Consider the following 24,588-nt stretch of genomic DNA (forward strand, 5'->3'; position numbering starts at 1 on the left):
TCATGGCACCTGTCCATGTCCATTTGAAGTGCCCCGTGTGACCTGTATGCCTGATTTTCAGAAATCAGACGCCGAGGTTCCAAAGACCCTCTCGTGAAGGCCCTCCAGCTGCTCGACGGCCCGTGTGAACCAGGGGAGACCATGAAGGTAGAGGCCACAGCCAAGAGACGCAGCTCCAAGGACCTACTGGGGAAGCCACCACAGCTCTACGACACCCCGTACGAGCCTTCGGAGGGTGACCTGCGTGCGGCAGAGGTGAAGGCACGGCCAGCAGACGGCAGGCTACCTGAGGAGGATGACCGGCCTGCTGCCGAGTATGAGCAGCCCTGGGAGTGGAAGAGGGAGCAGATCGCACGAGCCCTGTCAGGTGAGCGTGCAGCGCCTGACACCCGCCCTAGCACAGCAGCGCCACGGGGTCCCTGGGCACAGTGTGGCACGGTGGGCAAGGGGACGGGATGAACATGCCCACCCCCTCCCGTGAGTTCACTCAGTTGGACACTCTGAAAAAGTCCTCAGAAAGCCAGAGCAGAGCACTGCTTACCAGAGGCTCAGAGAGGAGAGGAGGAAGAGAGAGGCTGGTCGCCATGTCCAGCTCCAGGGGGCATCAACCCTGATGACCCCGTGCAGGGAGGGTGCTGAGGGTGAGGCCCGTTTCACAATCACCAGACGGTGCTCAGTGTGGCGTCAAGTCCATTTGCTTCGTGCTCCTCACAGCAAATGGTTTTTTATTACATTTGTTCGTTTGCTTGTGCGTGGGAATGTAACCTGGTAGACTAGAAGACAACCTGTGAGGGTCGGTTCTCTCCTTCCACCACGTGGCTCCCGGAGCTGAACCCAGGCTGTGAGGCTCGGCGGCAGGCACCCTTACCCACTGAGCTATCCTGCCATCCCATAAGTCTCTTTTTAGAACCAGGCATTTGAGGTAGAGAACTAAGCATCTAGGTATGGACGAGGGACAGATTATGTCTGTAATGCCAGGATTTGGAAGGAAGGAAGGAAGATCAGGAGTTCAGGGCTGCTCTCGGCTACACAGTCCTCTCTGTTCAAAAAACAACTGGCAATGAGGCTGAAGCTGTGCCCTTGTTACCGGCCTGCTGGGTGTGTAGTGGTTGGGGATGCCGCCAGGGCTGTTGAAAAAGCCCCCTTGATCGCTTTACATTTATTCCCTGCCACTGAGGCTGTGGAATTGGAAACCGCTTTCCCCACCCCTTCCTGGCTTCCCTGTCAGATGCTCACTGTGAGGAAAGCAGGCCTGCGTGAGGTAGACTGATGGCCCACTGTGGCTGTGAGTGAGACTGAGACTAGATCAGTTTTGTTGGCATTGAGACAGGATCTCCCTATGTAGCCCAGGCTGGCCTCAGCCTTGCAATTTCTTGCTTCAGTTTTCTTAGTGAGGGTGTTAGAAGGGTATAACTCCCAGCTACAATTTGATTCCTTTAGAAAGCAAAACGTGAATTGAAGGTGGAGTCGCGTCTTCAAATGTGAACCTTTCGTTGAGGGGTCAGGGAAGCTCTCCTGCTTAGCTCAGGCTAGCCTCAAGTTTCAGAGCTCAGCCTCGCAAGCTGCACAAACCCTGCTCTTGTGAGGGTTTCTAAGTAATTTAAGGGAGAGTTAATCAACAGACTTTAAAAAGAAAGAGAAGAAAAGAAAACAGGATGAAGATGGGGGATGTGCCGGAGAGATGGCATTTACAGATCCTGCAGAGGATCTGGGTTCAGTTCCCAGCACCCACATAAGTAACTGCCACTCCCAAGACGGCTTTCCCATTTGGCTTTTACAGAATTAGTTTTGCCTCTGATTTAGAATTTTCAAAGTATTTTTCCCCCTTAACAGTCAATCCAATTAGAAGGAGAATCAGTGTGCTGGTTGGTGGTGCATGCCTGTAATCCCAGCACCTCTACACAGCAGCAGGAGGAGGGTGGCAAGTTCGAGACCACCCTAGGCTGCATCCACGGCCCAGCTTAGGGGCTCAGCAGCACTAGTGTGTCAGGTCATGTTTTTTTCTCTTTCTGCCTGTGCTGGGAGTTTGTCTGGCTTGATCTTGTGCAGGTCTTGTGTGTACTGTCATAGTCTCTGTGAGTTCACATCTGCCCGGCCTCTGGTGTCTGCAAATGCTATGTCATTAAAACTGTCTACTGCAGGAGACTCTCACGGTCTTTCTGTCCTCTCTTCCCTAAGGATCCCTGAGCCTCGAGGAGAGGGTGTGATACAGACAACCCACTCGGGGCTGAGGGCTCCAGAGCCACACTCCGAATTTATGTTTAGTCTTTTAAAACACGTAGGCTTCAGTGTTTTTAGAATAAAGTCCATGCTGAAACAGGAGTTTCCTCTCCTCTTTGCAAACTGTTTATACTGATGAGTACTTTCAAGAAGAGCGGTCGTGTGAGGACCTAGCCATGTAGTCAGGTGTCCGTGACCGCAGCTGTCTAGGGACAGTGCTCCTCGGAAGACATGTTCTTCCCTAAGTTAAGGCAAGCAAGAGCTTTTTCCTTTGAGGGTTACATGGCTGGCCTCCGTGTTCTCCTGTGTTAAGTGACGGCTTCCTTCCAGTCCAGTTTGAGGGATCTGATCGATCTCCGGGCAGAGAGGAGGCAGGGAGACCGCAGCACTGGCAGAAGACCTTGAAGCCGACCCTGTCAGACCACGGAGACGGGGAGAAGGTGGACCCAGGCCTGGCTTTGGAAAAGCAGCCGTGAGTTTCCTTGCTGACCCTGCCACAGCCTATGTAGGGTCCCCTGTCCCATTTTGTATGATCCCTTTAGTTTATGACTTCTTGTCTGAGTGCAACTTCTAAACAGGGTGTTTGTTCGAGTTTAAGCCTCCTTCCATACCAAAGGGAAGCTTGCTTTCTTTTTGAATGATTGATTTATTTTTATGTGTGTTTTGCCTGCTTGTATACATGTGTGATACCCAAAGAGGCCAGAAGACAGCATTGAATCCCCTGGAACTGGAGTTGTGGGTGGTTCTGAGCCACCAGGTGAAGGCTAGAACTGGGCCCAGGTCCTCAGCAAGAGCAGCCAGTGCTCTTAACCACTGAGCCAGCTCTCCGGGTCCCAGGGGGAAATGTTTCAAACATACTCCCTCTGTCGGTCGGGCTGTGTCTGGTTGGAAGGCTCTGTAAGCCGGGGCCCTGCATTGTGTCCGTGCTGAACGTGAATTGGGATCGTGCAGGCTGCTGAGCACCTTCCAGACCCTCCCCCACAACCCACGCTTCCGCCGCTCCGCCTGGATTCGCACTGTGACACCCGGGGCCATGTCTTCTTTCCCCCTGTTCAGTTGGTATCATGGCTCCATTAGCCGAGCCGAGGCTGAGAGCAGACTACAGCCCTGCAAAGAAGCTGGCTACCTGGTCCGGAACAGTGAGTCGGGGAACAGCAAGTATTCCATCGCACTCAAGTAAGTGCCGTCCCACACTGCCCTGTCTGAGGCGGTTCATAGGGGTGCGAGTGACAGAAAACCAAAGGCAGTTGTTTGGACAGCAGAAGGTGAGGCCCTGTGCTCAGAATGCAGAAGTGACGCTGGCTATGACCCCAGTGTCGGTTGCAGATGGGGCCCTGTTTTCATATCGTACATGAGCGCTCATTACCACATCCAAGGCCTCTTAGAGGAGAAATACTTCCTGATAAAAAAGAAAAGTGCCAGGGCTGGAGAGATGGCTTAGTGGTAAGAGCACTGGCTACTCTTCCAGAGGACTTTGGTTCAATTCCCAGCAACCACATGGAGTTACAACCATCTGTGACTCCTGTCCCACTGCCCTCCTCTGGCCTCTGTAAGTGCCAGGCACACACATGTACACAGACAGATATGCTCACCAAACACCCATAACATATAAAATAAAAATACTATTTTTTAAAAAGCGTAGGGGCCTGGGGCTGTGGCTCAGTGGTAGAATACTTGCTTAGCACACACAAGTCCTAAGTTTGTCCCCCAGCAGTGCAAAAAAAAAAAAAAAAAAGTCAGTTAAAATTTAAAAGACAGGGGTTGGGGATTTAGCTCAGCGGTAGAGCACTTGCCTAGCAAGCGCAAGGCCCTGGGTTTGGTCCCCAGCTCCGAAAAAAAGAAAAAAAAATTTAAAAGACAGTGCAGCTTAATCCCTTCTGTGGTTTTTAAAAGATTTTTAAAAAAATTCTTATGATAATATTTGCCTTCATATGCATATGTGTACCACACGCATGCCTGGTACCCGCAGAGGCCGGAGTTACAGATGGACGGATGTGAGCCTCTGTGTGGGTGCAGGGAACTGAACCCAGGTCCTCTGCGAGAGCAGTCAGCGTTCTTAACCACTGAGCCATCTCCTCAGCACTGTCCCCAGCCCACAACTCTTTTTACTTTTTGGGGGGTCAGGGACATACAATGTCTGTGTAGCCCTGGCTATCATGAAACTCAATCTGTAGACCAGGCTGGCCTCAAACTCACTGAGATCCTCCTGCCTCTGCCTCCTGGGTGCTGGGGTCAAAGGCCTGCACCACCCTGCCCTACGCTCCTTTTCTCTTTTGAGACAGGGTCTGGCTGTGTAGCCCTGGTTGATGCAGAGCTTAGTGATCTCCCTGCCTCTGCCTCCCCACTGAGAGAATTACAGGCAGGCGTCCACTCGCACAGCTTCAGGCCTTTGTCTTTTTCCCTGTAAGGATGAGGGGCCTTAGTGCATGTTGGATCCTTGACTGGCAATGCTGGCGGCCGGCGCACTTCTGGAGAAGAAGGAAGTGCTGACCTGCCCGTTGCTTCTCCCTGACTAAGTGTACACAGGGTACTCACTTTTGCCTGGTGGGCTCGGCAGAATGTGTCTCATGGAAATTCTCACTGCTCTGTGAACTCGGTGGCTCTGTATTGGAGGATCATTGTCAAGCGTCCTAACAGCACTTCCTTCCTGAGGAAACTGAGCCCCTGCAGCTGAAACAATCAGACTGGAAGGGAAAGGAGGGGGAGGGGCACAAGAGTAATATGGTTCAAAAAAAGGGGGGGGGGGGGGACAGGCCACGTAGACAATACCAGGAACAGCCACCGTGCTCCCGAAAGCGGTGTTTGGGATTCAGTATTTGAGCCTTCAGCGCCAACTGTCATTAGACACTGGTCTTTCCTCATGAGGGCAGGGGCCAGTGGACAGTCATTGTTATTATTACTATTAGTGTTCCTTTTGGGAAAAGTAAAGGAGAAGAAACCACACACATCTTTTTACAGTGGAGAGGGGGGTGAATATGAACTGCCCAGGGCAGCAGGCCTGGACTCAGGCACTGGTCTTACCGTCGGGCAGCAGAAAGCATTGACTTGGCTTTTCCCCTCCAGTCCTGACCACTAATGTGTAATAAGTTGGGCCGCCATGCACTTGGGCTCAGGAACTTCCAAACGCTCGGCCAGAGTGTTGAATGCTTTTGTAGAACAATGGCAGACCAGGAAGAGGAACCGTCGCCCCTTGTGGATCTGGTCAGGGTGGACGCTCTGCTCCCTCATTCATGCTTCTTGTTTTTCACCTCCAGGACTAGTCAAGGGTGTGTCCACATCATAGTGGCTCAGACAAAAGACAGCAGATACACACTGAACCAGACGAGCGCCGTGTTTGACAGCATCCCCGAAGTGGTACACTACTACTCCACTGCAAAGCTGCCTTTCAAAGGGGCAGAGCACATGACCCTTCTCCACCCCGTGCACAAGTTGCACTAAGGTCCAGCCAGCACGCCCGGGCACCTGCGAGGACATCAGCACCTACCACCATCGTGGACAGGACCTTCTGCTGCTGCTGCGGACCAGAGTCAGCACCCGTGGTCCTAAATCCAGGACACAGTGTTTTCTGATCTGTTCCTTCTCTCCCTGCCAAATAGCTGTCCTATAAGATAATATTGCTTGCCTGCCGCCTTCTCCCTTGGAGTAGGAGTTCTGTTTGGAGTGTGACCCTTAGGAAAGGTAGATCTAGAGCTCAGGAGCACTGAACTTGTCCCTTGGTGCAGTTCTCTGGAGTGCCTGTCTTCTGGACAACAGAGAGCCCCTAGGCCTTCATGAGCGACCACGTGGGCTGGAGATCCTGCAGTGTAGGCCCCTCATGAGGAGGGGACGGACAGTGGGAAATAGGAACAATGGACAGGAAAGGTGTCTTTCCCCACGTCCTGATGCAGCTGTGGCCTTCACACAACATTCACAACCTGAGGTCTTCACAAGAGTGTTATTTGATTGACCAGCTCTCCTAAGAAAAGTACGTGCTTTCTCGATTCCTCTGGGCGTTCCCGTCCTTCAGCAGTAACTCAGTACTATGAGCAAGACTTGGATGGAGGACCCCAGATTAAAGTGTTACCAATATAATCAAGCGGTAGCATCCCCTGTATAAACTCTGATTGCTATTAAGTGTACTCCAAAGAGTTGGTTTCTGATTTTTTTTTTAATTCTACAGAGCTCAACACCTGTTTTGTTATTGGATATTTACAAAGCATTTCAGACAGCTTTTCTTTTTGTGTATTTTTGTTGCATGAAGTCATCTTTAAGATTTCTTTCTGAAAGTAGATTTGCTTTTTATTTTTGGCAAAAAAAAAATTTGACAACAAAATTGGGATCTGATTGTATGAACTGAGCCACTGGTCTGAAAAGATCGCCTCTGACATACAGAACACACCAACATACGCCTGACAGAAACATTTTGAAAAATATTGTAGTTGGGGCTGTCTTGGCTGCTCTCTGAGACACTAAATCATTGTATGTTTAGCCTGTGACCGGTGAACTGTGGAAAATCCCGCAGGAGGAGCTTGCTGCGTGCAGGTGCCATGGAGAATGGGCTCGGTCAGAACGGCAGGAACATTTCTTGCTCGTGTTTGTAAACTGGATCTCAAGACTGTTCCCAAGGCGATGTGCTGACCACCGTCAGTGGAAAGTGGATGTGGGTGGCTTCTCAGATACACAAAAAAATATTAACCGTAAGTCAGGTGTGATGGCACACACGTTTAATCCCAGCACTCAGGAGTCAGAGGCAGGTGAGTCTTTGCGAGTTCGAGATCAGTCTGGTCTACAGAGTGAGTTCCAGGACAGCCAAGGCTACACACAGAAACACTGTCTTGAAAAATCCAAAACAACAAAAACCTGGCCAGATTTCTTAGGAGAAAGCACAGCCTAGTCCTTAACTCCCTCGCTTGGCTGCCCTGACAGAATGGTAGGAAGACGTTTGCTCCTGGTTCAGGACGTCTTAGCTAAAGGGTTGTGTGAGGTTTTGTTGGAGGTTAAAAGGGCCTTTTCCTCAGTGGAGCACAGCAGTCCTCACAAAGGCTGCCCTCGCAGTGCTGACAATCATTCTGGCTCCTGTATGCAGGGCACTCGGTTTAAGTTTTCGGCAGCCGCAATTCCATCCAGCAAATGTTAATTATCATTTATTATCTTGTATCTGTGCACTGTCCGCTATGTCAAACCTATATTAGCTCATCTTGTAGCCATGAAGCCTTAATTTTTGCTTAACCCTCCTTACTCTTCAAAAGAAATGGAGTTGTTGTCTCTAATGGTCAGCGTTAAATATTAAAACGTTTCTGGGTGGGGAAGGATGTGGGCACACACCTGGCGACTCTGATGAACGCCGGCCTGACAGGTCAGAGTCACCTGGCCTCTGCTGCACACCCAGGCATGCTCCCTCCATATTTGCTCTACATTCTTGAAGGCGGAGGAGATGGAGTTTATATATAGTCCAGTCTTCATGGTAAGGGGAGGGGGGCTATAAAAAGCAAAAATACTGTAGATTAGCAGAAGGCCAGTGAGGGAGGATGTTAAAGCTGCTATTTTCTTCTTAGGTTGTGACACACGCTGACAGAAGCCAGGGGACTCACAGCTGGGTGGTGGCATATAGTACCCTACCCTACGTTCTAAAAACAATTAGGCCCAGCAGGGTGCCCTAACCGCTTGCTAGTGAGCCTGGGCCGGCTGATCTGAAGCTCTGGGGCTTGTCCTCCGAGCTCCAAACGATTGGGCTTCTTACCCTTTTTCTCCTGATAAAAGTATTTTCCTATTTATTCCTTTGAATCAATTCCGTCTCCCAGGGGGAAAGTTATTTTTTTTTCCTACAAAGATTGTCTTTTGGTGAACCCTCCAGATGCCTTGAACATCTGTAGAGCTCCTCACCTTTTTCTCCTTCAGCAAAACTTATTTGTAAAAACTGCTTTGTTCGAGGGCATCGACTTAGACAGGGACCCCTGAGAACGGACGGCATCTGTAATCCAGCTAGCTATCCAGGAGGTAGAGCCAAGAGTCCAAAACTAGCCTGGGCAACAGAGCAAGGGCGTCTCCAAGAAGAACACAGAAAGGCAAAGGACATTTCTACTTCCTGTGATTGCCCAGCGGTTTCTGTCCAGATATATTCCAATCACCACCCCAGGTGTCTCCGGCCAGTATGATGCGCTGAGGCAAAGGCAGGAGGAGTTGAATTCAGTGCTATTCTTGGGTTACACCTGGGGACAAAGAACTGTCTCAGAGGTGGGAAATACTTGCTGCACTTGTAGAAGACCCTGGTTAGTTCCCAGGATCCACCTTGCCCAGTTCTAGGGGATCTGGTGTCCTCTTCTGGCTTCTGAAGGTACTGGGCAACATGGTACACACACATCTATACAAGCAAAACATCCATGCACACGAACCTTTTAAAACACTGAGTAACGGAATAAAGCAATGGGGAAATTTAGTGAGTATGCACAAAGGCAGGAGATGGCAAAGGCACCAGAGTCCCTTCCGGTTACCGAGAGTGCTTTAATAGGCACCGTAAGAACAGCCTTCATTCTTGGCCGCTTAGTGTGTGCTGTGCTGGAGTTCAGTCACTGCTCTCTGCCACAGGAAGGGGAGCTGGGCAGAGAACCAGGAGGGAAAGTGGGCTGTTCTCCATGCAGGTCCTACCTTAATCATCCTTGTTTGGTGTTGGGAGTCTTTGCCAGTGTTACCCCTGCTGGGTAGATTAATGTTTAATTCAAGAACAACTGTGAGACTTCTTTAGTCGCCTGTTGGACGAGTCTGTTAGCATTTTAGTTACAAGCTCATGACTTACTTTTCCTTGCCTCAGTCAAAAAGCCAGTGTACTCTTGAGTCATCCCTCCTGTCTGATACTTAGGGTTTCACTGCTCCCCTCCCTGGGCCTCACAGCCTTCTGTCTTCCTCCTGTCTTCTGTAGCCAGCGCCCGCTTAACCTTAAACTCCCTTAGGACTGATCTTTTTTCTTCTCTTTGCCACCTACATCCTACTAACTTGGCCTTGGAGAAACTCGGTCAGTATGAACCTTCCCTCTAATTAGCTTTCCTTCTTGGCGGAACCCATGCCATGAAAGATGGTGTTCTCCTGCCATCTACTGGGGCAAAGGAAAACTGCAGTTGAGAAACAAGCTGTCCATTTAGGGTGGTTTGTCTAAAGGATTTCTCATACAGTCCATAACTCAAAATAAACGATGACACAGCAGTTGCCATCTTGAAATGTACCCTTCCCTATAGAAAGAGTTCTTTGACTCCTACTATGTCCCTGGACCCAGGCTGAGTCATGTATTTCATAATCTTTATTCTATTTTTGAAGACTGTGCTGTCAATAGATCACTGAGGCGGGAATCATTTCGTTAAAGTCTTAGCTGTTCCAAATGCTGTCAGGAGGATTTGACATGTAAACATTAATTGATACATTGTTCTAACTTTTTAAAATATTTAACAGATTGTAATACAGGAGCCTTGGCAATTGGTATTATACTGGAATCTTATAAATCATTGGCTCTCTTGCACGGACCAGTGTAGCTGTGTGCCTTCTGGAAGGTGGTTTACTCTGAAATGCTACTATCAATAAATGCTTGCCAGGAAAACAGTCATTTGCTTTATTCAGTCAGTTGGTGTTCTGGTCGGTCGGTCGGTCAGCTGGTTTTGTCGTGTTGTTGAGATGGGTTACATGCACCAGGGTTCTGCTGCTGAGCTATACCCAGTGAATTGGCTCCATTCATTCTGACAGTCGCCTCCCTTCATGAAAAGTACTTCCTGTGCAAACACCTACTGGAGCGTTCTGTGAAACTGCTGATGCCGGAGTGTTCCAAGGCAGCCAACAGCCAGCAGCTGAGCCTCCCCCTCACTTCCCTCTACAGCCCTGCCACGATGCCTTCCCTAGAGAATACAGAGCAGGGCAGTTCCCTTCTGGGGCATAATCTTCCCCAGCCTGTCCTTTGTTCTCCTCCTCTGTGCATCAGAATTAGATTCATGTGAATATGTGTGTGAGTGTGTCAATGTGTGTGTATGTGTGTGTATGAGTGTGTCAATGTGTGTATGTGTGTGTTAGTGTATGTATGTGTGAGTGAATTATGTGTGTATGAGTGTGTGTTTGTGTATATATAAGTGTGTGTTTGTGTGTATATAAGTGTGTGTGAGTGTGTATGTAAGTGTGTGAGTGTGTATATAAGTGTGTGTGAGTGTGTGTATAAGTGTGTGAGTGTGTATATAAGTGTGTGTGAGTGTGTATATAAGTGTGTGAGTGTGTATATAAGTGTGTGTGAGTGTGTATATAAGTGTGTGAGTGTGTATATAAGTGTGTGAGTGTGTATATAAGTGTGTGTGAGTGTGTATATAAGTGTGTGTGAGTGTGTATATAAGTGTGTGTGAGTGTGTATATAAGTGTGTGAGTGTGTATATAAGTGTGTGAGAGTGTGTATATAAGTGTGTGTGAGTGTGTATATAAGTGTGTGTGAGTGTGTATATAAGTGTGTGTGAGTGTGTATTGTGTATGTATGTGAGTGTGTATATGTGTGTATGTATGTGTCTCTGTTGTGTGAGTGAATATGTATGTGTGAGTGTGTTTGTGTGTGTGTGTGTGCATATGAGTGTGTATGTATGTGTGTGAGTGTATATGTATGTGTCTATGTCTGAGTATATGAGTGTATTTATGTGTATAAGTGTATTGTGTGTTTGTGGGTGAGTGTGTATTTGTGGGTATGAGTGTATGTGTGTGTTTGCATATGTGTATGTATGTGATGTGTGTGTCTGTAAGTATGTGTCTATATGTGAGTGTGTATATGTGTGTATGTCTGTGTGAGTGTATGTATATATGTATGAGTGTATGTGTATATATGTGTATGTATGTGTGTATGTGTGTGTAGGTTTGTGTGTGTGTGTGCTTGTGTATATGTATGTGTTTGTGTATGTATGTGTATGTAAGAATACTGTATGTGTGTATGTATGATTATCTTTCTGCGTGTGAGTGTATGTATGTGTGTGTGTGTTTTACCTATATAACTGTTGTCTGGGAACTTGCTTTTAGACCAGGCTGGTCTTGAACCCAGAGTTACCCCCGTCTCTGCCTCCCCAGTACGAGGATTAAAGTTGTGTGCCACCGCTCCCAGCTACTCTTCACTTTTTAAAAAGGCTGTTATATTTTTAGTTGTATGAAGACAGGTGGTTGGTATGTGTACCTTTCTGAGAGGCCAGAGGCATCCAATCTTTTGGAGCAAGGGCTACAAGCAGTTGTCAGCTGATGGATGTGTATGTGCTCTTAACTGGTGAACCGCCTCTCCAGGCCTGATTATTTTTATCTGTGTGGATGTGTGCAGTGTCCGCAGATGACAGAGAGGGTGCTGGACCCCAAGATTCTGGAATTATGTGGTACTGGGAGTTGGAGTTGGTCCTGTTCAAAAACAGCAGCTGCTCTTAACCGTTGAGCATTTAGCATCTGGTTTTTACCTTCTGCTGAGCGTGGATGTGATTCGCCACCGGTGGTGTAAGCACCTATTGTTTTCCTGTGTTCATGTATAAGAAGAAAGGATACTTACATGCAGCACTGTTCCTTCTGCCCCATCTAGAGAATCAAAGTGAATGTTTTTTAGAATTCAGACTAAATATATTTGTAAGAGCCCACCCAGGTTTAGGCCCCGAATGCTGATTCTGGCACTGTGAAGGGGCAGATATGTAAGTAGCCTCCCTTTTCAAATAAGTGCCTCAATGAATCAGTATGTGTCCTGGGTCAGCCAAGGGGAAGCAACAGGCAGCCCAGATCTGCCTCAAGTCCAGGTGTTTGTTGTAGCGTTGTTGTTTGTTTATTTGTTTTTTAATGTAGGCCAAGCTTCTTCAAATGTAAGGTCCCCCTGCCTCTACCTTCCTAGTCCTGGGATTGCTGGTGTGTGCCACCATGCCTGGCCATGCGTGATTTTTAATTGCCACACCTCTACTTCCCTTCCAGGTCATACACTCAGCCTACGGAACCCTTCACATCTGAAGAACAGGATCAGGAAGGTGAAGTCCTGGAGAGAAACTCAGGTTTAGGCGCACTGGCTGCTCTTGCAGAATTCCCTTCCAAGCATGTACTTGGCTCACAGCTATCTGGAACTGCAGTTCCAACAGGAGCCTACACATCTCCAGGCTCTGTGGTCATACATTCAAGCAAACACTCATACACGTAAAATAAGAATACATACATAGTTTAAAAAACACCTCTAAGGGGTTGGGGATTTAGCTCAGTGGTAGAGCGCTTGCCTAGCAAGCGCAAGGCCCTGGGTTCGGTCCCCAGCTCCGAAAAAAAAAAAAAGAACCAAAAAAAAAAACAAAAAAAAAAACAAAAACACTTCTATTCTCCCATATTTTAGGTGGCGAGCCTAACCTTTAACAGCTGAGCCCTCTCTCCAGCCCACCCTACTCTGTCTCTAACAATGGCAGTGTATCAGGCCAACTGGAGATAGAGGTTTGCAGTGCCCAGTACAGAGTTCTCTCCCAGAGCCCCTGAGGTCTGAGCTCTCCAGTAAACCTGGGCCAAAGGCTCTCTACATGCCCTTGAGGCAGCCATCACAAGAGAGAGAATGAATGGCTTAGAAAGAGGAGAGGCAGCCCCTGCCTATAATTTTGCTCGCCATTAATATGAAATGGGCACAGGCCCTCTGTCCCGGCTCAGCCACACCTCTGGACTGCATCCCAGTGGGCGTGGGGCAAAGGAAATGGACACAGGGAGGACTCCACCTCCAGGACAAAGCTGGGCTGAGGCTGACAGGTGGCCTCCTGGCTCCAGGCAGCCTTCCCCCTATCCAAGGAGCCCCTCCCCATCCTGGGCCACCCTGGGCCCAGACAGTTGTGAAATCCCACAGGCTGCTGAAGCCCTGACAGTCAGTGTAGGGTTACACTGAGGAGCTCTGCTCTGAGGCTGGACGAGTCGTTTCCAGTTTCTTTACCCACACTGTGAGTCACACTGAGGTCACCACTGACTCAAAATGCTTCCTCCATGACTTTTCAGTGATTCAGTTTGCCTTCTGATACATGTGCACAAATGAATAGGACTACTAATTTGAAATAATTACATTAAAAAGATGCATTACCACATTTGCAGATTAATCCAGTTGACTTGTCAAAGAATGAACTGGTGTGGTAGACAAGAAGAAGCATCTACTGAGAACTAAGAGCCTGCTCTACATAACAAGTTCCAGGCCAGTCTGGGCCACATGATGAAAACCTATCTCAGAAAAGTATAAATAGGGGCTGGAGAAATGGCCCAGTGCTTAGGAGCACTGACTGCTCTTCTAGAGGTCCTGAGTTCAAATCCCAGCAACCACATGGTGGCTCACAACCATCTGTAATGGGATCTGATGCCCTCTTCTGCTGTGTGTAAAGACAGCTACAGCATACTTATATATAATAAATAAATCTTTTTTATTTAAGTATAAATAAGTAAGAGAGAGATAACAAAGATGTATTCATTTTGGATTATCTTTTTTATTTTTTTTTATTTTTTTTTTATTTTTTTTTTCCGGAACTGGGGACCAAACCCAGGGTCTTGTGCTTGCTAGTCAAGCGCTCTACCACTGAGCTAAATCCCCAACCCCATTTTGGATTATTTTAAACTGAGTTTCCAACTAAAACATGGCTTCTACAACCTTTGTCTTTTAAAAACAGAGCATCAAGCTTTATTAGAGGGTAGTGCGAGCCACTTCATACCTACCAGCGCCTCCAGGACCACTGTCTTTGGGAGACTGACTATAGCCACTTTGTTCCCTTGCTGGGTCCTTTGGTTGGTCAGTTTTTAGAAACAAAGAGGGCTTTACATTTGCATGTCCTTGGGCAGGGCCCACACTTGTTCTCTCTGTGCTGTTTCAATTTTAGTGTATGTGCTGCCCAAGTGACTGTTAAACACTGAGTCTGGCTACGTTGCCCAAATACTCCTGGGTTCAAGTAATCTTTTAGCATCAGCCTTCCAAGGAGCTGGAACCACAAGTACGTACTGGCCTTCATAGACAACTGTTCTGAGACAGTTCAGCCTATTAAAAATAGAGGGAGGCGGGGCACAGTGCACTCACCTCTAATCCCTGCACTTGAGAGGCCAAGACTGGTGGATCTCTGTGAGTTCAAGGCCAGCCTGGTCTACAGAGGGAGTCTCTACACAGTTGGGGCTACATAATAGAAGATCCTCCTCAAGAAACCAAAAAGTGAGGGGTTGGGGATTTAGCTCAGTGGTAGAGCGCTTGCCTAGGAAGCGCAAGGCCCTGGGTTCGGTCCCCAGCTCCGAAAAAAAAAAAAAAAAAAAGAACCAAAAAAATAAAATAAATAAAAAAAAAAAAGAAACCAAAAAGTGGAACAAAGAAAGAGAGAGACGAGATTATAGCTTCTTAATGAAGTTTCCTTTCATTATAGAAACCATGCTCATGGAAAATGTTGCCATGTAATACACATAGAGGAAAAGAGAAAGCACGGGCCCACCTTGACTTCACAGATGTTGTTCTCAGGCTATTTTGCTGGAGGTAGCTCAGGTCTGAGGCCGCTGTCCCCATGAAGAGCCACCAGTCCCTGTACTGCTGCCAGAAACAGCCTAGCTAGGGTAGTGCCCCACCCAACTCCCAGGAGTAAATAAGAGAAGGAAGTAAGAACAGGAAATAAGGGGTTCAAGGCCACTCTCTACTTCAGAGAAAACTGGATACCTGAGATTCTTATCTCAATGAGAGAAGAGGAAGAGGAGGAGGAGGAGGAAGAAAAGGAAGAGGAGGAGAAGGAGGAGGAAGAAAAGGAAGAGGAGGAGAAGGAGGAGGAGGTAGAGGAGGAGAAGGGGAAGGAAGAGGAGAAGGAGGAGGAGTTGGAGGAGGATGAGGTGGAGGAGGAAAAGGAGGAGGAGAAAGAGAAGGAAGAGGAAGAAGAGGAAGAGGAAGAAAAGGAAGAGGAGGGGGAGGAGGTGGTGGAGGAGGAAAAGGAGGAGGGAAAGAGGAGGAAGAGGAAGAAGAGGAGGAAGAGGAAGAGGAGGAAAAGGAGGAAGGAGGAGGAGAAGGAGGAAGAGAAGGAGGAGAAGGAGGAGAAGGAGGAAGAGGAGAAGGAGGAGAAGGAGGAAAAGGAGAAGGAGGAGGAGGAGGAGAAGAAGGAGGAAAAGAAAGAGAGAGAGAGAGAGAGAAAGAGAAAGAGAGAAGTATTAGGGATCTTGCTTTGGTTTTTTTGTCATTGCTGTGGAAGCTCCAGAAAATCTCATATTATAGTTTGGTTGAGACACAGCAGAGCAGAGACTAGAGAGAGCTCTCTCTAGCTACTCTTCCAAGGCTCTCCCAGCACCCTGAGGCAGCTCGCAACCATTTACAATTAAATCCAACACCCTCTTCTGGTGTACAGACACATCTTCAGTCAAAGCACCCATATATATAACATACATCAATAAATCTTTAAAAAGAAAGAAGGAAGGAAGAAGGAAAGAGACAGACAAGAGACAGACAGACAGTGGAGCAAGGCTGGCTGTGTTGGCATACACCTTTAATCCCAGCAGTTGGGAAGCAGAGATAGGCGGGACTCTGTGAGTTCATGAACCTGGTCTACAGAGTGAGTTCCAGGACAGCCAGGGCTCTGACTCAAAACGCGCAGGAAAGCTGGAGATTCTGTCAGCTGCCAGGAGGAGGAAGCCCTGCCCTTTGAGTTTGGTTTGGTGGCCAAGAACCAATAAGAAAGCCCAGAGTGTCTCAGAGCTATATTTAGACTTTAGTTAAAATCCAAGCAAGAGATGGGAAAATAAAGGAAAGTCATGCTTAGTTCCAGGCTGCAAGTCAGAGTTCAGAGGACATCTGGGTCCTAGGCCAGAAGATGGCGCCAGGGGAAGTTGACTAGAAGTGGAAATAGGAATGTTATTCACAGGGGACTGGGGGAGTCCTGAGAATACAAGTGGACTCAGGAGCTGAGAAGACAAGCCCCTAAAGCCAAGAGTTTGTTTCTCTCATAACAGACTGGTGTAACTCCCACACGGGGCAGGCTGAGAGGGGAGAACTGTGAACTGCAGGCCAGCCTGGGCTACATAGCAAGACTCTGTCCAGAAAAAAATAATAAAACGAAACAAAAGTCTCTTAGGGAGTGCTCCGTCTGCTTTCATCTCATGAGATCTAAAGGAACCCAAGTTTATAAATCCCCTGTGCGACACACCCACAGGAAGCCGTGGTGAAGACTCTTCCCCTTAAGTAAAGACCTTCTCAGTAAGGTGCTTCAAGTAACTGAGAGATATTTCTCAGAAACGGCTGTGATTTTATTCCAAGCGCTCCACGTAAACATTTCCGAGATTTCTGGGTTTTCCATTGACTTTAACCTTCTGGAAGAGTGGCTGGTTCTCTTAACCACTGAGCCCTCTTTCCAGTCCAAGATTTTAACACATTTTATTTTATTTTATTTTATTTTATTTTATTTTATTTTATTTTATTTTATTTGTGTGGCCCAAAGAGGCCAGCAGAGCTGGGAATGGAACTTAAGAGAAATAATTAGAAATTTCCAGAAACAAAACTTTGTCTTCTGCTGCTTGTGTAAGGTCCAACTCAGACTCTCGGGTTGGGCTCTTAGGGTGTTTGCCTTTCCATACCGCCATGTGACAGAGCCCTGAGATCCAGGACAGAATTGGAGGGATTTTTAAAGGCCCATTAAAGTGTATACAAAATAAGCAGCAAAGTCTCACATCAAGTCCAGGAGTGAAAGGGAAGCCCCTGGTTCAGTTTAAGGAACTGGCCAGGGCAGCGGTGGTGCACACCACACTGCAGAGGCAGAGGCAGAGGCAGAGGAGGCAGAGGCGGAGGCCGAAGCAGAGGAGGCAGAGGCGGAGGCAGAGGCGGAGGCAGAGGCGGAGGCAGAGGCGGAGGCAGAGGCAGAGGCAGAGGCAGAGGCAGAGGCAGAGGCAGAGGCAGAGAGGCAGAGAGGCAGAGAGGCAGAGAGGCAGAGAGGCAGAGGCAGAGGCAGAGGGAGAGGCAGAGGTGGCAGGGGCAGGGGCAGGGGCAGGGGCAGAGACAGGGGCAGGGGCAGGGGCAGGGGCAGGGGCAGAGGCAGAGGCAGAGGCAGAGGCAGGCAGATATCTGAGTTCAAGGCCAGCTGTGGTCTACAGTGCAAGCTCCAAGACAGTCAGGGCCACACAGAAAAAGCCTGTCTCGGGAAAACCAAAGGTGGAAAAAAATTTAAGAAACCAATTTCTGTCCTTCCTCTCAGTGGCCCCCTCCTGTGCTCTGGCTTCCTCAGGTCACCCCTGAAGGTGTCTGAGCCATACCTTCGCCTGAGGGATCAGACTCCTGGCTGGCCGCCCGCCAGCCTTAGCTTACACACACAGAAGTTTGACAAATCAAATGAGGAAACCCGGATCCTCGATGGAAAGTAGTCCACTGGAGAGCACAAGGCCTGCAGAAGGAGCCATCAAGGTCACCAATAGCTATGGGACCTGAGCTCATAGTAAGGAAACAGCACCTGACTTGAGGTGGAGAAGACCTAAGCTTGGAGTCTAATTCCACCTCTTAACTAACCTGGGTATCCTGGACCACTCTACCTGCAGGAGTGTAAGCGTCTCGTGACCTTCCTGATACCCCCCACCTTAGGTGTCTCTGGAGCTGTGCACCACTACCAATGTGTGTGATGCTGAAGGTCAAACCCAGGGTCCTACGTGTGCTAGGGCTGCATCCTACCAGGTGGTCACATCCCTAGTACTGTGTTCTTCAGCTCTGAGCTTTCACCCTGGGCCGCTAGGCTCTGCCTCTGCATCCCGCCCACCTAGCCCTCACACAGAACATGCACTGCAGTGGAACCTGCACTCCCCAGGGATCTGCAGAAAGCATTCTTTCCCTCGTGTCTTCAAAACCAAATAGAGTGCTTCTTAGCAGACACTTTCCAGAGCGGAGCGCACCTTACATCCTTGACAAGAATCGCCATCTGCTCCCTCATCTTCTGCAGGGTGCAGCTCGGTAACTTGGCAGATGGGGAAGTGGCTCTCTCCCGACTCCTGGCCCCACAGCCCACTCTCCCTACAACCCACACAGCCTGGCCACCCTAAGGGACACCTGGTTCCTATGTTACTTTCTTCAAGGCAAGGAGCAACCTCAAGGAAAGAACAGCTGTGCTGAGGGAGCTGGGTCCAGGTGAAGGGCGGTGGGTGCTGCTCAACTCCAGCTTCATCGGAATTGGGGCCTTCAGATGCTTCTTGCCACCTGCCATGGCATGGCCTTGGTGGGGACAGAAGGACATGGCTCCTGCCCTTGAGACAGGGCCAGCAGGCATGGGCCTATAGAAGAGTGGATGGCTGCTGTGTTTGTATAATACTGCACATATTTTCATGGTTCTCTGAGGAATGTCCTCCCTGCTAATGTTAATAACTCTATGATAATTAGAGACATCATGAGTCCAGGAGGGGAAGGAGTAGCTAATGTCTCAGCCAAATGGTAAATACTGGGACCTTCAGGACAGCCCTTAAGGCTGTGGGAAAGAACTCTAAAAATATGAGTTCAAAAATGTATAATTTCTCAACTATGCAGAAATATAAAATGCAATATGAATTGTATAAGGAGCTTCACAGATCTAAAGGAACAGAGGCAGCTGCACTGTGAACCAGTTCATCAGAGCGATACAAAGGCAGGCAGACCCCTGAGTTCAAGCCTGGGACAGAGTGAATTTAGGTCCAGGAGTGGTGGGAAACGGTAACCTCAGGATAAGGTCCCACCCAGCTAAGTTTACAAAGGCAGGCAGATCTCTGAATTCTTTTGCAATATTAAGGAAAGAAAAAAGGGGGCTGGAGAGATGGCTCAGTGATTAAGAGCACTGACTGCTCTTCCAGAGGTCCTGAGTTCAATTCCTAGCAACCTCATGGTGACTCACAACCATCTGTAATGGGGTCTAATGCCCCCTTCTGGTGCGCCTGAAGACAGCTACAGTGTACTCATATATAATAAATAAATCTTAAAGGAAAAAAGAAGAGGAAAAAAATGTACTTGCTGTTCTTTTCCTAAGAATCTGGGGGCTAAGGTAATAGAAGGCTGATTCCTGGGTGGTCAAGCGGGAACTTGGAATAAATAACTGAAATAATATGTAAATAAAAACCTAGGCTTTTGGTCCACATGAGACGAGCTGGCAAAAAGTGATAGCAGTTCTTAGAATGTTTCCCTACCCAGAGCTGAGCTGTCTCAAGATCTCTGGAGAGGGAACACAGCTCTTCAAACATTTTGTTTTAAAAAAAAACAGGATTCCTGATTTTAGTTGGAAAATCCATGGAAAGCAAACACAGCTCTTTTAGAGTTTTTTCCTGATGGGATTTTTGACCACCAAGAATTACTTAGTAAGCTGACACCGCTCTTTTAGAGTTTTTTCTTTCTGATTTTGATTGGAAAACCCAAGAATTAATTTTAGAATTTTTCTAACAGGATTTCTGATTTGTTCGAAACATCCAAGATTTTTTTTTATAGCAGTTTTTCTGACTTTGGTCAGAAAACCCATGAGCTAACCAGAGAGCTTTTAGAATGGTTACTAGCAGAGAGAGTGGTCTTTAGCAGAAAGCTAGTTGTCTAACCAGAGAGTTTTTAGAATAGCAAGAAAAAGTTGTCTAGAGCAGAGCAAAACACACACATACACAGGTGCTCGCACCCCCCACCACACACACACACACACACACACACACAGAGAGAGAGAGAGAGAGAGAGAGAGAGAGAGAGAGCATCTCAGTAGAACATAGGCTGCCAGCTTAGACCCACAATTTGACTTCAAGTCATTTGTTTTTGCTATTCCCAGATAATCCTTCTCTCAGAACCCTGACCAAGCTAAGGCTGGTCCTTGGCAGCCACCCTCTACTCTTACCTGCAAAGTGTCCACATGATGGTTTTCCTTCTGTTCGGAATATTGAGAAGGCTGGGTCCCAGGTTTTTCTTGCCCAAGATCATCTTCAGTGGGAGACAGACTCAGACATCTGATGACCAAGAAGATTCAGGATGGCTCTCAGGGTCCATCATCACCTCCACCATCCAGTGGATACCTAAGTAGTGGGCCTTCTTTCTCTTTCCAACATGCCTACGATCTGGTAATGCTGAACAATGTAAACATGACAGACACATGAGCTTCCTTCTAGAAGTCCCAGGCCTTGGTTGGGGGAAAACGTTCATTAACTAAAACCTTTTGAGAAATTGCTACTCCCAGGTTTAGTGTGTATCGTGTTTTATAGGGTGTGTGTGTGTGTGTGTGTGTGTGTCTGTGTCTGTGTCTGTGTGTCTGTGTGTGTCTGTGTGTGTCTGTGTGTGTGTGTCTGTTTGTCTGTCTGTGGGGGTGGCATAAATGAAATACAAGGCCTCACTAGCCTCAAAGGTGCAGAAATCCTTGTGCCTCTGCCTTCCTAGTGTCAGCTTAGAGGACCGAGCTGCTGTGCCCTCAAAAGCAGTCCTAATTAATTAGTTAACCATCCTCATTCTTCACTCCTTGATAATCACAGAAGGTTTCCCTTCTCATGAAAAGGTTCCCAACACAGAAGTACATCTCAAATGCAGTTTTAGAAATTATTTATTTCAAACAGTTACAATCTTCACTTTAAAGCAAACAATGGCAAAAAAAAAAAAAAGGCATTGAAAAACCCTGACTTTGCAGAAAGTTTTAGGTATCAGCTTACAGGTAACAGAGCATAAAAACCTTAAAAACATTGTCTCAAAGACAAAAACATGTAGCACTGAGGTATTCTGCTTAACGGATGTGATCTCTTGCCAAAAAGTCTCTCTGTCTGCTCCAGCTTGTTACACACTGTACCAGTCCTTTCTCTGAAAACAAGATCTCCATCTGAGCATATGTTCACAAAACTGACAATGTTCCTTAATGAGCACTAAGGTTGCCATAGAAACTTCCTGGAACTGGCACCCGACTATGCTAGGACTACAGGCTGGAGGGACCTTTGGCAGACCCTCCCCAGTGCCAGTCCCAGGACCTGAGCCAGCTGGCCTGCCTCCTCCCACAGTGAGGTACAGCCTCACTGTAGGCTCTCCCACTGAAAGCTTCTTGGGCTGATCCTGCCTCTCCAAATGAAAACAGCTTTCTCACCACCTCCACCTGCAGTTGAGTGTGGGAATCTTCCCCAACTAGGTCAGCCATAAAGAACTGCTAGGAAACTCTGCAGCTCAGAACCCAAGCAACCAGGCAAGCCAGGCATTCCTTAAACCAGCACACCATAACTAAGCCTGGCCCACCCTGCCAGGCGCTGCGCCACACGCTGGCTCCAAGCCAATTCCAGCAGTGAAGCCCATACCAGTTTCCTTTCTCCCAAGACACCAGGGACATAGGAAAGATTCAGTGTGAGCTTTCAGCCAGGTGAGAAGGTGTAAAGACAAGGCTCATGGAGAGAAAGGATTGTCACCAAATGTCGTGGGTGTGGCCAAGGCTTCTTCCTTGAAATAGTTTAAAGCTATTTCACTAATGCCAGAAGAATCAAAGATCTCTTTAGAACCTGAGCTGGTATGGGTTCCCCTCGTTCTACCATACACGTTTAAGGTCATGTTTAAATCATCTCTGGGTAAACCCTCCACATCTGGCTGCCTGGGCACTGAATGCTGGTGTTAAGTGGTACTGTTGACAAGGCAGACCTGTGGGCTGCAGAAACTCTGGTAAGGATGACCCAAGGATGGGACAACCATTCAACTAGCACAGATCTGAGGCCCGAAGCAGCTGAGGGCATACACCTGTGCGAACTGAACGAAGCTGGAGCTCAGATGAAACAGACTTCACTGACTTAGCTTATAAAAAGTCAAAAGGGAAAAGCATCCTTTTGACATGGGGGGGGGAGGCTATCCTGTTACAATAGTGAAAGCAATAACAGCTTGGAGATCAAAGCTATTTAGCTCTCAGAGATAACGAACTATCTGGATTTCAATCTTCCGCCAGCCTGCTCTGCCTGGCTTGGAACAGCACTCGGGCAGAGCCACGTGAGGGACTGAAGAACAGTGCGTGGGCACAGTCACCTATTCCCCGAAGATCGCTGTTTCTAATGTTTCCCTTTTCACAGCATTTTTTACTACCCTTGAGTCCCAAAGACTTAGCAAAGAAGGAAAAAAAATAAATAAACATGACTACCTGTCTGATGTTTTTGTCAACCGACAGAGCTTTTTCTAAGACAGCAACAGGCCCTGAAATGAACAAAGCCCACAAAGAAAATAACTGCTTAAGTCAGTGGCCCCTTGGAGCTGGCAAGCAGATGGCACAAGGTGACAGCTTCCGAGCTCTGCCACGTCTCGTGGTGGTGGTATTTTGTGAAAAGGCAAGCTCCTAGCATAGTTCTATAATACAGCAAATGTGGGGTGCTGTGGTTGCGTAACTCGCTTCAATCACAGCATTACTCTGTGGCTCTGTGGTCTTCTCGGTGACCACCAACATCACTGGCTTTTTCAGCGCCCCAGGGGAAAGCAGCTGAGGCAACTCAGTTGAATGTAAAGCAAGGAAGGCCGAGGTGGCAGTGAGGTGTAGCAGGAAGCAGACACCCTTCCTGCCCACGCCTGGGGAGTATTCACAGGTCATTCCCTGAAGCAGAGTATGGACAGACTATTTTTACACTTTTTAAGACAAAAAAAAAATCAAAATACAAAACGAAACCAAAGGCTTTTCTGTTACAGGAAACAGGGTTGTTTTTTCCTCGATTTTTACCTGACTCGGTGTTTAGACTAAAGTTACTGCACTTACCCTGGGGTGGGGGGTGAGGGCTCATACACCAGGGTACAGTGAGCGGCCTCTTCCAGCGTCTCAAGAGGAGCAACAGTCCTCTAGAAACCAAAGTGGAAGTGCATTCTTGCTAGTTAAAGTTTTCTTTTTGCATGAATGTCATTTTTCCTAGTAGCTCAAGTCCAGTTGAAACCAGTATGGGCAAGGCCAGGTAAAGTAGTTATACTCTCTGCCCTGGAAGAGGCGCCACCCCCTACCTCTTCTGGGAGAGTAGGGGGACAGGAAACGTGTTTTCCAGGCTGTATCCCCCTCAAGTACCACACGGACAATGGACACCCATCCTCTCTCTACTTCTGCTCTGCTTCTCTCCTGAAGTCCTGAGATTGAAGAAAATAAAACCTCAAGTCAGCAGTGCCTAGGATTACTATTCACATTTAAAAACTGCTTATGAGGAATTAATTGTCATTCCTCATAAGCCATCAGGCCCTGATACGTTAGTCACCACCACCGGGCAGCTGCTTCTCCAGGTGTTGAGAAGGAAAGTAGAACCAAGCTTCCCCGCGGCCTCGGTGGCCTAGGAAGAGAATGGCCAAGGTGCTTGGATTTTAGGAGTTCAAGCTAAAAGGCAGCTTGGGCCAGTGAGCCAGAGCTAGGCAACTGGGGCAGCCTTTGTCGCCCCTCCCAGAGGCTTCCTGAGAGGATAGCTTGAGAGCCACCATCAGGTGTGTAGCTGATGGGCGGGCGTCTCTATTCAGAGTCATCACAGGCTCTCTTCATGATGGCTCGTGCTCCTCACAGCCCCTTCTTTCGAAGCCCGTGCAGCACACCAGTCTTCTCCCACTCAGAACCTTTGCAAGGCTCCTGTGGGATCGTGAAGCTGCAGCCCCGCCCACCCCGCCCCCAGCCCTGGTGGACGGGGCCGGCAGTGAGAAACTTGCGTGCCAGCTGCCAGGTACCCTCCAGACAATTATCTGGGGAATAAGTAGTCTCTGTTGCTGTTGTCATTAGGGCACTGTGGGTCCCTGACACCCAGGCAGCTGTGGCTTCCGGTGTTGTCAGTCCCAGAGCTGTTATGGGACCCTGATGGGGTGAGGAGAGGAACCAGGAGGAAGGTCGGCTTCAGCGGTCCCAAGGGATACGGTGGGGGAGAAGTCGTCTTGCTTTCCTTCTCAGCCTGTGACTTCCATTTCTTCTTGAGTCTTTATACAAACACACAAAAACAAACACACAGACCTTAGCCTCCGCCCAGGTCAGAGGCATAATGAAAAACCCTAGCAGCAGCAGCCTCTTTTGGTTAGGTGTGCCTAGGTTCTGCTTACAGAAATACTGTCTGCCTCCCACATCATCACCAGAGCTCCCACAACGCCCTGAAGAGCTGGTGAGTTTCAAAACTACCTCCAGAACATATCTTACTGACTTCATTTACAAAGGGAGAGCAATGGAAGTGTTCCTTTATGCACTTCAAAAGTCACCTGACATGCCCTCAATCTGCCCTGGGACAGGGGCTACCTATTGGGCTCACACCATCAGGTCTCTATCTATTCACGTAAAAAAAAAAAAAAGAAAAAAAAGAAAGGAAAACAAGAAAAAAAAAGAGGAGAGTACTCCTTCAGTAGGGAAGAAACATGGAACTCCGTCTAACTAAGGCTGGCAGGAGGCAGGTCATTCACAGAGCCCGCAATGAGCAGCAGAGGACAGGCCGTGTGGTCCTTAGCATCACTCAATCCTGTGCTCCAGATCCAGTACTACCATCCTCAGGTCTCCGGACACCTCC

General features: G+C 48.1%; 2 protein-coding genes across 9 annotated transcripts in view; one reads left to right on the top strand and one right to left on the bottom strand.

Annotated features, from left to right (window-relative positions):
- Window positions 1-9,786, top strand: part of She (Src homology 2 domain containing E) — a 25,850-nt gene extending 16,064 nt beyond the window's left edge. For 2 of the 4 annotated variants that reach the window (XM_063282721.1, XM_001062249.8), the window contains 4 exons: window positions 62-367; window positions 2,551-2,692; window positions 3,277-3,396; window positions 5,475-9,786. In XM_063282721.1, coding sequence (XP_063138791.1) covers window positions 62-367; window positions 2,551-2,692; window positions 3,277-3,396; window positions 5,475-5,658 — 752 coding nt within the window. In that variant the 3' untranslated portion in view covers window positions 5,659-9,786. Of the gene's footprint in view, window positions 1-61; window positions 368-2,550; window positions 2,693-3,276; window positions 3,397-5,474 lie in introns of those variants that run through there. The other 2 variants (XM_063282722.1, XM_063282723.1) reach the window with 2 other exon arrangements.
- The window catches only part of Il6r (interleukin 6 receptor), a 64,686-nt gene continuing 46,418 nt past the window's right edge, over window positions 6,321-24,588 (bottom strand). For 2 of the 5 annotated variants that reach the window (XM_008761127.4, NM_017020.3), the window contains exon 10: window positions 20,661-24,013. In XM_008761127.4, coding sequence (XP_008759349.1) covers window positions 23,782-24,013 — 232 coding nt within the window. In that variant the 3' untranslated portion in view covers window positions 20,661-23,781. Of the gene's footprint in view, window positions 20,095-20,660; window positions 24,014-24,588 lie in introns of those variants that run through there. The other 3 variants (XR_010063582.1, XM_006232588.5, XM_006232587.5) reach the window with 3 other exon arrangements.

This window comes from Rattus norvegicus, chromosome 2 (genome assembly GCF_036323735.1).
Source record: "Rattus norvegicus strain BN/NHsdMcwi chromosome 2, GRCr8, whole genome shotgun sequence".
Taxonomy (NCBI): domain Eukaryota; kingdom Metazoa; phylum Chordata; class Mammalia; order Rodentia; family Muridae; genus Rattus; species Rattus norvegicus.